The sequence below is a fragment of the Hyperolius riggenbachi genome, chromosome 8 (assembly GCF_040937935.1).
Source record: "Hyperolius riggenbachi isolate aHypRig1 chromosome 8, aHypRig1.pri, whole genome shotgun sequence".
Lineage (NCBI taxonomy): Eukaryota > Metazoa > Chordata > Amphibia > Anura > Hyperoliidae > Hyperolius > Hyperolius riggenbachi.
In genome coordinates, this window is record NC_090653.1 from 78,430,560 (window position 1) to 78,443,038 (window position 12,479).

Genomic DNA, 12,479 nt, shown 5'->3' on the forward strand with positions numbered 1-12,479 from the left:
GGATGGATAAACTGAAAGTTATTTTCCAATAGAGCAGGCAAAGCAGCAGACTGGACAACAGTTTGTAAATGCAGGGTATCTGGAGGAATCTGTGGGAATTGAGTACCAGAAAATGTCTTTGAGGACAAGCCATCAGCAGAAATGAGTGTGCGCTTAGCCTCAGCAGAAGACTGTGGGAGCCCTCTTTCAGCCGAGCATTGAGGGAGCTGGATCTCAGCAGGAGTCTGTGGAAACAGGGCATTAACAGGGGTCTGTGGTGCCTGAGTGTCAGACATCTGTGCGGGTTGAACTTCAGCATAAGTCTGTGCTCTAGCAGAAGTTGAAGGGCAAAGGGCATCAGCAGAGACTCGAGAAAGCTGGACCTTTGGCTGAGCGACTGGCTGGACCACTGGCTGCATAGCTGACAAGACCCTTGGCAGAGCTATTAGCTGAACCTCAGATCGAGCAACTGGCAGACCAACTGATCGAGCACCTGGCTGGGCCTTTGGCTGAGCTGTGGAGTATGGTTCTGCTGGAACGGCAGACTGAGACTCTGCCGGAACAGCTGGCAGGAGGCTTGCTGAGACGTCTGGAGGACCCACTGCCAAACCAACTGACAGAGGTTCTGCCAAGCTGTCTGACTGGGTCACTGCCAAACTGACCAACAGGGACACTGCCAAGCCGACCGACAAGGACACTGCCAAATCTTCTGAAAGGGAAAACGTTGGGCCAACGGACACTGGTACTGCTGAGCTGACAGACACTGGTACTGCTGAGCTGACTGGCACAGGCAGGGCTGAGGAGATTGGCACAGGCAGGGCTGAGGAGACTGGCACAGGCAGGGCTGAGGAGACTGGCACAGGCAGGGCTGAGGAGACTGGCACAGGCAGGGCTGAGGAGACTGGCACAGGCAGGGCTGAGGAGACTGGCACAGGCAGGGCTGAGGAGACTGGCACAGGCAGGGCTGAGGAGACTGGCACAGGCAGGGCTGAGGAGACTGGCACAGGCAGGGCTGAGGAGACTGGCACAGGCAGGGCTGAGGAGACTGGCACTGCTGAGGAGACTGGCACGACAGAAGTAACTGGCACGGCAGGAGTAACTGGCACGACTGAGGTAAGTGGTACAGGCAGAGCTGAGGTAACTGGCATAACAGGAACAGCAGGCTGGAGTGAAGATGGATTAGGTTTCGGTAAAGATACAGTTTGTGGATCTGCGGAAACTGGCAACATAACTGTTGGAGTCTTTGCGGTGGTAACTGGAAGGATGGAGGCTGTAGGAAAATATTTCCGTTTGAACTTAGATTTTTGACTCAGTCTGGAAGCAGGGGTGAGTTTAACAAAGTCCTGATGTGCAGAAGAACAGGGCAGGTATGATGTAGGTAGCTGGAACGACCATGGAGTGGATCTAACCGCAGTTTGTAAAGGAGCAGTTCTTTTATGATTTTTGGATACAGGTAATTCCAAGTCCGTGGAACAGGTTACTGAGGACAGAGAGCATGTCTCTCCCTTGATGCCTGGGGCAGAATTAACAGGTGGTGTGCTCTGATAATCATAAGAATGAGACAAAATTCTTTGCCAAGCGATTACTAGACCAGAACCTGATTCATATTTACAAGTCTTGTGATCAACCATAGACTGGACAGCACGCATGCATGCAAATATATATGAATCCCCTTTTTCTAGATAGAACTCAAGAAATCGATCCCAGTCACTCTTAAGGTAACCATACATCTGATCAATCTGTTCAGGATGGAATACTGGATCGAAGCTGACAAACTTATTGCTGGAACTGACAGGGTTAACATTGGCTGCTGAATGCTGCACAAACTGACTACCAGAAAACTCAGAAGGATCTTTTTTATGCAAAATCTTTTTCCATTCATCAATCAAAGGAAGTACACGGTCAGACTTGCAAACATTCAGGTTCATCAGAGAAGTTGCAGATTTTATACATGCATCCAAAAATGTCTTTTCTTTTGTGGAATAGAATTCATTAAATGATTCCCAATCATACTTTAATTCATCATTTAGTGCGTTAATTTCCCATCTACTGAATGGGGGATCCCAATCACTCTTAATGGGAGCTTGCAGATTACCCTGAGCATAATTGCAGGATTGAACTGTCTGTTTGGAAGTGACAGGAATATGATTAGTTTTAATTGGCTTGGTTTGGTTTATTACTGAGGAGGAGTTATTGCAATAGACAGGCAGGGATCTAACTTGAGTCCAGGAGGTAGAAGGATCTCTTACTGCAATTAGGGTTTGCAGAATCTGCAACAATGATTGCATCTCAGATTCTGCAGAGTTGCCCTGCTGCATAAAAGATTTAACATGCATAACAATTTGCATTAATTCTTCACGGGAATATGCTGACAATTCCTTATAACACTCATGTTGGTCTTCCTCTGCTAGCAAGGAGTAGAAGTTATTGTGCTGAATAGTCCAATCCACTTCCATAGCTGAAACAAATGAGATTCCAGTATTAATGGAAGTAGCAGGATCATGAGTGGACTTAATTGATTGAATCTGGTTAATTACTGGCCAGGATTTGGCTTGATTCAAAGGGGCAGCAGGACAATTAATGGGGCCTGATAAATTACCCGGAACATGCATTGTGGAATAAGCTACTGAATTTTGTTGGGCTTCAGAACAACATTCATGCAAAACCGACAAAAAGTCTTTTAAATCATAAGGAAAGGTTCTTTCATTACTCACAGACTGAACCCATGAAATCAGCTGCTGCAGATCCTCAAATGAATCGTCTGCAAACGTATAATAGCAAAGTTTCCTTTTGTCTCTTGCTAGAATAGCATATTCAGACAGGTGCTTTAAATCCATGTCAATCATGGCTGGAGAAACAGGATCTCAGACCTTTTCCTAGTGACAAATTGTTTGGCTAGCTCTTCTGTTATAATTCGCATGGAGTTTGTGCGCTGCACCTGGAGCAAACAGAAACCAACGCACAAACCCGCAACCAGGCAGAGATGTCACTGTTTAGGAAAAGACTGCCAAACCAGGAGTAAATGAATAAGGATTTATTATTAAATGAAAATAAAGAAATACTGTGCATTCACCTCATGCACAGAAACAATCAGTATCAACTTGCAGGCAATGTATTCTACACACATACAACACACTGCATCAAAGAATACTGGCAGATATATACAATAAGCATACAAGGTATGAAAATCAGGGTTTATACAAGGACCTCTCTGCATAAGCGAGCTATGCAGAGTAGATCCAGTGTATAGAATTGTGTGCACACAGACCCTGGATCCAGAATAGTAATACAACATAAACCTAGGAATATATATACAAAATACAGATTACAATCGAGGAGGAGACACACGGATAGTCGGCAAGCAGAGGTCATACACAGGAGATCAAACAGTACAGTAAGCGCTAGGCAAAGAGTAGTCGGAATACAAAGCACAAGGTCAAAACACGGGAGATCAATACAGCAGGGAATCAAGGAACAAGGTAACCAGGAACAGGGAACTCCGGACAGGATGGCTAGGATCAGGAACAAAGAGCTAGCAAGTTCAGAGTGTTCAGGTGTGGCTTAAATACCATGCGATAGTCCAGGCCTCCTCCCTGTCTGTGGAGAGATATCCAGAGAGTCCACCCTCTGCTGGTGGGCAGAGGAAAGTTCAGGCTGTATATTCATAGAGGCTGGTGACATCTGCTGGTAAAGCAGAGGTAGTACATGCAGGGATCTACCAGCAGATGCAGATTGTAACAGGTGGTTAGGGTTAGGCACCACTAGGGGGGTCTAGGGGTTAGGGATAGGTACAGGGAGGGTTCTGTGTCAGAGTAGGGTTAGGTACATTTAGGGTTAGCCACCACCATGGGGGGGTTAGGGTTAGGCACCACCAAGGGGGTGGTTAGAGTTAGGCACCACCAAGGGAGGGTTCTGTGTGAAAGTAGGGTTGGGTTAAGCTGTGTTGTTGAATTACATTACGATATTTAACGTTATTATATTTTCATTTTCATCTCACATCTGTTTTATACCTGTTATAATAATAACCAGAATTATCGATTTTACATTACAAATACCGTTAAATTATAGATGTTTCTAAATTACAATATTTTTCTTTTCCTGATAAATCACGCCTAAATTTGACCGCGACTTTTTTAAATGTACGCATCCAAGCACCCCTGCTCCAATGCACCTTAATAAAAAATAATATTTCCACAGCTGTGGAACTAGTTCTCAAATGTTGATCATGTGATCAGAAGAGCTAAATTAAGAGTCCATTTTTTAGGTTCTGTGAGTGGAACTGCTGCTAGTGTTTTACATCATCCTGCTGTTCATACTGCAAGGTGGCTGGCACAGACTGAATTTCTCTGATAAAATTGCAACCTATAGCAATGACAGTCTGTGATACAGGAAGCGTCTGAACTCCCGACCAGGAGTGATTTATTTGACATCAGCTAATGCAGGAAATGCATAGATGGGTTGAGCAACAAGGGTAACACAGCAACCTATAACATGAGATAATGTGGACAACATGGCTCACAGACAGTGCCACAGGAAGTAAGCATTGGAGCAATGCCTTGGGTGGACTATTTAGTCTATCTACAAAGCTCTTAGGAAGGGTCCCCAGAAACAAATAAATATGGTGACGTAGTGTTACGTGGTGTCCAACAGCTGAGCGGGACTTTTCAAGATCTCTGGGACTACTTGGTGACCTTCTCCTTTCCATCCACTGGCCACAGACTGGACTGTTGTTCCAGGCTTCCAATGCTCCTGACATGCTCCTGTAAGTGCAATTTTTATTTGTTTATGAGGTTTATTAAAATAATTACCCTAATTTCCGCAAAATTTCTGTTTTCCGATCGGAAAATGCCGGACATTTCTATTCTCCGAATCCGATTGAGCATCTCTATTTTTGAGCTTGTTTCTGTCCATGATTAGCTGATGTCTAATAACTCACTTTTAAAGTATTTGGTTAACCAGTCCACCATACACTAACCACTTCTTGTGCCACAAACTGTTATGGCTAAAGGCTGCAGTCTTCTTTGAAAGATTCAGTCTGTACCTGAGCCTTTTCAGAGCAATCCCGGAAGTAACTTACGGGGATATCATCTTCATTTTTTTTAAGCTCTGAAAGTTCAATTGCACACAAACAGGTGGCATTTGAACACTTTGTTTACTAAGTCATTAGATCTGTGCCTGGAGGTAAACTACAGGGTTTAGAGATAATTCCTGTAATGCTAGGAGGTCACATCCACAGAAGCAGAGCAAGCAGGCTAACAACAGTCACCAGCAAGCATCCACCCAGGCAAGAATACAAGATAGAACGTAACTAATAGCAACTGCAGCCTATAGTTACGATCCCAGAAACTAGAGTAGCAGGAATACTATCAGTCATCAACGTAGTGATGGCAGAATCCAAGCTATCTGGATAATGGACTTCACTGATCCACCGCGAATGCAGCGAACGTCCATCAAGCATGGAACTAGGCAATACACAATGATAAGAAAAATAACAAACGTCTCAACTAACGGATAAATATATATTAGCAAGTCTGCATATACAGTATATTTATCGAGAACTAGCTAAAGCACAAGTAATAAGGTCGCTGTAATGATCGCTGCTGCAGCAGGCATTGCTGGAAGTAGTAGTGCTGCAGCTCAGGTAGTTCTGATCTCTTTTCATGCAAGCTGCATAGCTTTGTCTGCCTTTCCCTGCTGTCAGCTTGTGACTGATTATCATTCCCCTGTGTGGGAATCTGCATGTCTGCTCCCATTGGATGACCTCAGTATAAAGATCTGCTTCCTGCAGGACTCCTCGGGTTTTCATAGCTTCAGTTTAAGCCTGTCTTGCTGTCGCTTCAGCCCCCGATCGTGTTTCTTGTTCTAAAGATACTTTGCTGGTCTTTGCATCATATATTGGTTCATTGCCAATATATATGCATACCAGCACGTTTATTATTTTCCTTGTATTCGTGTTACGTTGATACATCAGTGTCGCTGATATATACGTACACGAACTGTTTATTTCCTGTGTTCAGTTAGTCAGCCTTCCAGCACGTTTTGGTAGTTTGCGCGTATCGTGAGCACCCGTGCTGAGCTAGTATCCTGCTCCTGTTTGTGGATTGCGTTCATCTCTGCGAGGAGATAACGAATCCTTCTGAATCCTGTCCTGTTACTGTTTGTGGATTGCGTTCATCTCTGCGAAGAGATAGCGAATCCTTCTGAGTCCTGTTCCCTGTATCGTTCCAGTCCTAAGTCAGTGTTCCTGCTTATGTCATATATCGGTTCATTGCCGATATATACATATGTTAGTCAGACGTTACAAATAGTTTCATTGATAGCTGTAATTGTAATACGCTGGGATATCATACTATTGTATATTTATCTGTGTTACGTTCATCTATCTTGATCCTGCTATTTCCTGACTATCCTGTCCTGTCTTTGTGAGGCACGCCATCGCTGCTATCGCATTGGCTGCCTCATTCCAGTCTGTCTTGTTTTGGACGCTTGCTGTCGCTAAGTAGCCGCTAGCTAGCAAGCGTTCATTCTGTCTACCTGTCCTGATCTCCTCAGTTCTGGTTTATGCGCTCAGCGCTACTTTGCGCTGAGACGTTATAACGAAAGCATTGTTTGTGGCTGTCAGATCTGCACCGGCTCTGTGCGCCACAATCTCCTATTGGAGTCAGTCCTCCCCTCCACTATACTAGGGATAGCCTGTTTCCTTGTGCTAGTGTGTGTACCTCCTCCACGCCAGCTCATGCGTTGCATGCTGACTGTGGAGAATACACCACCAAGCCTTACAGTCGCATAGAACTACAATAACAGAACTATACAGAGTAACAAAGTGCCCAGTAGATCAGCGTACTGACCACTATGACGGGCGGGGTAAGAAATGGGAGGCAGACTTTTATGCTGGCATCAGCCAATGGATGCAGGTATGCAAATCTCCACACAGCTGAATGGTAATCATTAAATCCTAGCTGGCTTGATTACCATTTGCTAGTTGGCTGTGAATGCAAAGGACCCCCATAAGAAATACATGCAGTATTATGTAACAACATGCATGCAGGAAATCCAGGGCAATCTGGCCGCAGCTCAGCTGTAACAAGCAATTGGTGGAATGATGATAGCATCCTGAGCTGCCCAGAACTGCAGAGCGATTGCAAATGACAATGAGACCCATTGCAAATGCACAACCGAATGCAATCAGATAAGCCAGAACTGTCCATTTGCAGCTCCACTGCAACGGACAGAATACACTACAGGAGGGATCCTTACAATTTCATTATAATTTGGACTTACCTTTTTGCTTCTTGATCTCCTCCACCATGAAGTCACACTCCTCCTTAATACGTTCTTCAATGCTTCGCTTTCCCAATCCAAAATTTCTTAATGTTGCCAGAGAAAATCGTCTCAGTTGCCTCCAGCGATCCCCTTCACTTGGTATTAACCCTGATGAGATGCTGAGTTATGTTAATATTTATTTCTAGGGAACCTAAACTACAAACAGTCTCAGTATACTTTTATGACAAGAGTAGAAATTATAGTTTACAAAGAAGTTTATCAAATATATGGATACAAAATAGCCAGACTGTAAGTATAAAGGTAGGCATGCGTGTACTGACAATCAAACAAATGATCCATAAGATATATTGTACATACAATGAAAGGTACAGCAGACTAAGCGGGGATATAACTCAATTTTCTTTAACTCCCCACAAAAATTATATCCATTATGATCTGCCCGTAGAACGTTACTATGCAGTAATTGAAACTAACAAACTGTCAGAATAGACAAAAGACTCCAAAATGTGAGTTCCATTCATTTTACCATATCCTTGGAAGACTCTGTCCACAGTTGGTTGCCTTCCCCGTCCAGTGAAATCCTCTCCATGATCCACCAGAGCCTCTTTCACTGCATCGTATCCACAAAACACAACCACAGGGTGCAGCCCAAAGTAGAAGGTGTATACAGAGCCGTACTGCTTACCCAGCTGTGCAGAAGAGAAGTCACATGTAGGGAAATGCTGTTATTAATATTAATGATTTATAAAGCACCAACATATTCTGTGGAGCTTTTCAGAATAAAAAAACTGTTAAATAATCATATGGAAGACATTAATTAAAGTAGCAATTAAAGCAGATCGAAATCTAAGTTTAACCACTTCCTGCAAAACCGATGTTTTAAAACCTGTTAAACTTTTCAGTGCAAAATGCACATTTTTAAAATGATTCATTTTGCAGGGCAGACAATCAAGATAAATCCGCGGGTGCTGCAGGTATAGTTTGATTTCAGTTCATACTACAGACCAACAACATGTTTTTTTTAAATAAAAGAAAAAATGATCTTTGGAGACACTAAAAAGGGAGGTAGCCTAAGGAAAATGTCAAGGCCTACCACAACAGAGTATTGTGAAAAAAAAAATAAGTGATTACATTGTTAGAACTTAAAGGGAACCTTAACTGAACGGGGGGTAAAGAGTTTTACTTACCTGGGGCTATTACCAGCCCCCTGCAGCAGTCCTGTGCCCTCGGCGCCGCTCTGGAATCCTCTGGTCCCCCGCTGTCACTTAGTTTCGTTTTTGACGACTCACCAGTCGCCGGCCGCCATGCGTATTATTGGACGCATTCACCAATGCAATTAGCGCTATTGCGGACCGCAACGCGTACAAAAATACGCGTTACCGCATATCTACGCGTGCGGAATGCGGCAACGCGTATTTTTTTACGCGTTGCGGTCCGCAATAGCGCTAATTGCATTGGTGAATGCGTCCAATAATACGCATGGCGGCCGGCGACTGGTGAGTCGTCAAAAACGAAACTAAGTGACAGCGGGGGACCAGAGGATTCCAGAGCGGCGCCGAGGGCACAGGACTGCTGCAGGGGGCTGGTAATAGCCCCAGGTAAGTAAAACTCTTTACCCCCCGTTCAGTTAAGGTTCCCTTTAAAGGACAACTGTAGCGAGTTGGATATGGAGGCTGCCATATTTTTTTTTTTTAAGCAATACCAGTTGCCTGGCTGTCCTGTTCATCTTCTGTCTCTAATACTTTTAGGCCTCTTTCACACCAAGACGTTGCGTTTTAGGGGACGTTAAGGTCGCATAACGTGCCCCTAATGCAACGCATGGTGGTGTTGAAGTTGGACATCAGATTGAGCTGCGTTATATGGCTCTTGGTGTGCCGTTTTTATGTTCTATCCTGGGAAGTCCGGATCTTTTCAACGATTCGGATGATTCGAATCGGATCATTGAAAAGATCCGGATCTTTGAACCGAATCTTTGAATCATTTTACTAGGGAAGCAGGAAGCAGGGGTGCAGCAGAGTGAGAGGTGCAGGAGAATGAGGGCACATTGAGGGTGCTAATAGGGAAGAGAGAGATGCAGCAGGAAGATTGTGCTTGTGCACAGAACCTGCAGTTCCTGTTTCTTCCAGACATCCACTGTGAACCGAATTGTTCATTGTGATGATCCGGATGATTCGACTTACAAAAAAAATCCGGATCAAAGACCCGAATCGTTCATGATCTGGACAACACTACAGTGCAGTGAATATTAATTAGCCATGTGGCTACGAACAATTACTGAGCATGTACAAACAGTCTAACGCAGCTAAAACCACATATAACACACAGCATGCTGCACTTTCATAGAGAGTGCAGCGTTACACTGTAACGCAACGTGGGCACTGTGAACAGCCCATTGATTTTTCACTGCTGTGAGTTGGGCTGCGTTACAGGCTGCTCTAACATGCGCCTGTAACGTCCCACTGTGAAACCAGCCTAAAGAAAGGAACACATTAGGCAGAATCGCATGAGTTTGCCCCATAGCACATAGAAACACAGGAAAGAGGACCGGCACCGCTCAGATGTATCAATAGATCTTTATTAAAATTAAAAAGGCAGCAGGACAGACCGCTGTTTCGGGATAAACCCTTCTTCGACTGCTTAATGCCATTAAGCAGTTGAAGAAGGGTTTATCCCGAAACAGCGGTCTGTCCTGCTGCCTTTTTAATTTTAAGCAAGGTACTTGCTAACTAACCAGAAAATGGAGGAGAGCAGGTAATGTATAAACCTTCCGACCTCCAGTGTGGATTCTGCATTGATATATTAAGGCACCCCCCCCCCCCGAAGGCACCCCCCATCCCCCCTGAGCTGCTGGCGGCAGGGGCTATTGTTACGCCATTGATTCTCACTTCAGGAGTGCTTACTGTACCAACCAAGGATTGAACTTCATCCCAATCAGTAGCGGATTACATGAGAGATCTTTACCTTTTCTCAAACGGATCATCCGGGGGCTCTTTATGGCTGATATTGTGGTGAAACCCCTCCCACAGCGTGATGTCAGCACCAAGGTACTGACATCACACTGTTGGAGCATTGTTACATGTGGGAAATAACAGCTGTTTCCAACCGCCAAAAAAGCAGCATCTCCTTCCACAGACATCACCCGCCAGCAGTAAAAATGTCACCATGTTGTACATTTCAGAATGTAAATCAGGGAGGGGAAAGATTTTACAATGGGCAAACACTGACTCAATAACTTATAAATAATTATTGTAAAAATTAAGCACTTTTTTCATTATGTTATTTCCACTGCACTATTACTTAAATGTACAAAACCAAAAAAAAAACCCAAAACTCACAAAAACACATTTTTTCATTGTTATCCGACATTTGATTATATTTTCAGTGCAGGTTTCTGCTGCTCTTCCCTCCTGACATGCCAGCCAGGTAACCACCCTTGCCTTGCCCTGTTCCCCTTCTTTTTGTAGCACTGCCCCAAACAGGCACAAACCTAAAAAGCAGGAACAGTATTATGAAAAAATAACTGGAGAGGACATTTTTACACATAAAATCTGTAATGCGATAAGCTGTATAGTAGAAGTAATCCAGACTAACCTCCATGAGAGTGTTTGCCATGTCTCCATGCCTGACCTGCAGTAAGTTCCCTAGTAGTGGCAGCGGGGTAGGGCCAGGGGGTAGCCGATGTCTCTTAGAAGTCCAATTCCAGATCAAATAAAGAACAACAAGGGAAAGCAGAGCAGTGAGGAGAAGTGTACCACATCCCGCTACTTCCATCTTTGCCAGTGCGAGTTCTCATCTATGACTGAACTGCGCTTGCCGTATTTACATGGACTCAATCCAAGAGTCCATTGCGTAGAGCTCTTTGAATCCTGCCGTGCTCACCAATTGGCTGCTTTCCATGTGTTATTCTTATGAGGGCTGATAAGGAAGGATCAGAAAGTGATGGAAGTCCGTAGGAATGCACATTGTGATTACATTTCATACTGAGTGAGGCCCCAGAAAGCACGAAAAGCTCTTGAGTAAGGCCTCCTTTCCACGAACTGTTGAAAGGCAGTGAAATGCCTTTCAAACTCTCTCAACTGCTCACTTCTGCCTGATAACTGCTTGTTGCTGCATGATAACTGCTTAGTGCTGCCTGGTAACTGCTTGCTGCTGAGCACATAGCTCAACAGTTCGTGGAAAGGAGGCTTAAAGAGGAACTCCACTGAAAATAATGTAATAAAAAAAGTGCTTCATTTTTACCATAATTATGTATAAATGATTTAGTCTGTGTTTGCTCATTGTAAAATCTTTCCTCTCCCAGATTCACATTCTGACATGTATTACATGGTGACATTGTTACTGTGGGCAAGTTATGTAGCTGTTTCTAGCTGTTCTGGCTGTTAGACAGCTCTAAACAGCCATTTCCTGTCTGTGAACATTGTTACATTGTGGCAGTTTGCCAGGAGTACAGCGGTATTCAGAGCCTCTAGTGGGAGTGGTTTCAGCACAAAATCAGTCACACAGCGCCCCTTCATGGTCTGTTTGTGAAAATCATTTTATTTCTCATGTAAAAGGGGGTATCAGCTACTGAATGGGATAAAGTTCAATTCTTGGTTGGAGTTTCTCTTTAAGAGAGATGCAAAAACAGACTCCACAATGGGCAATCAAAGAAACATTTTTTAGAGCATCAGCCCTCAAGGTTTGCAACTTAAGAAAATTAGCCCCAAAGCTGAGAGAGAACAGTGTCCAAAGTCCAGATTAAGATGTAAGTAGATCAGCGCAGGTCAAAACAATGAACAAATCCACCCTGCAAATTAATCGGATCAGTTAAAAATGGTGCCACATTAATTTGCATTATAAAACGATATTTATCGTTTTATGAGTTAAAAATGGCGCCACACTAAACTTTTATGACTTACATTTCAAAACGATATTTATCGTTTTATGGGTTGAATATGGGTTTTGCTCCCAGTGTGTGTGCGTGCGTGCGTGTGTTTGTGTGTGTATATATTTATTTATGTGTATGTTTGTGTATATATGTATGTGTGTTTGTGTGTATGTATATATATATATATATAGTGGCTTGCAAAAGTATTCGGCCCCCTTGAAGTTTTCCGCATTTTGTCACATTACTGCCACAAACATGAATCAATTTTATTGGAATTTCACGTGAAAGACCAATACAAAGTGGTGTACATGTGAGAAGTGGAACGAAAATCATACATGATTGCAAACAT

The 12,479-nt window shown here is 43.7% G+C and overlaps 1 protein-coding gene across 1 annotated transcript in view; it reads right to left on the reverse strand.

The window, feature by feature from the left end:
• LOC137528943 (cytochrome P450 2G1-like) overlaps positions 1–11,168 on the reverse strand; it is a 46,570-nt gene extending 35,402 nt beyond the window's left edge. The window contains exons 1-3 of the mRNA XM_068250741.1: positions 10,855–11,168; positions 7,790–7,952; positions 7,261–7,410 (exon numbers count right to left, since the gene is read on the reverse strand). Coding sequence (XP_068106842.1) covers positions 7,261–7,410; positions 7,790–7,952; positions 10,855–11,034 — 493 coding nt within the window. The 5' untranslated portion in view covers positions 11,035–11,168. The remainder of the gene's footprint in view (positions 1–7,260; positions 7,411–7,789; positions 7,953–10,854) is intronic.
• Between the last annotated feature and the right edge of the window lie 1,311 nt (positions 11,169–12,479).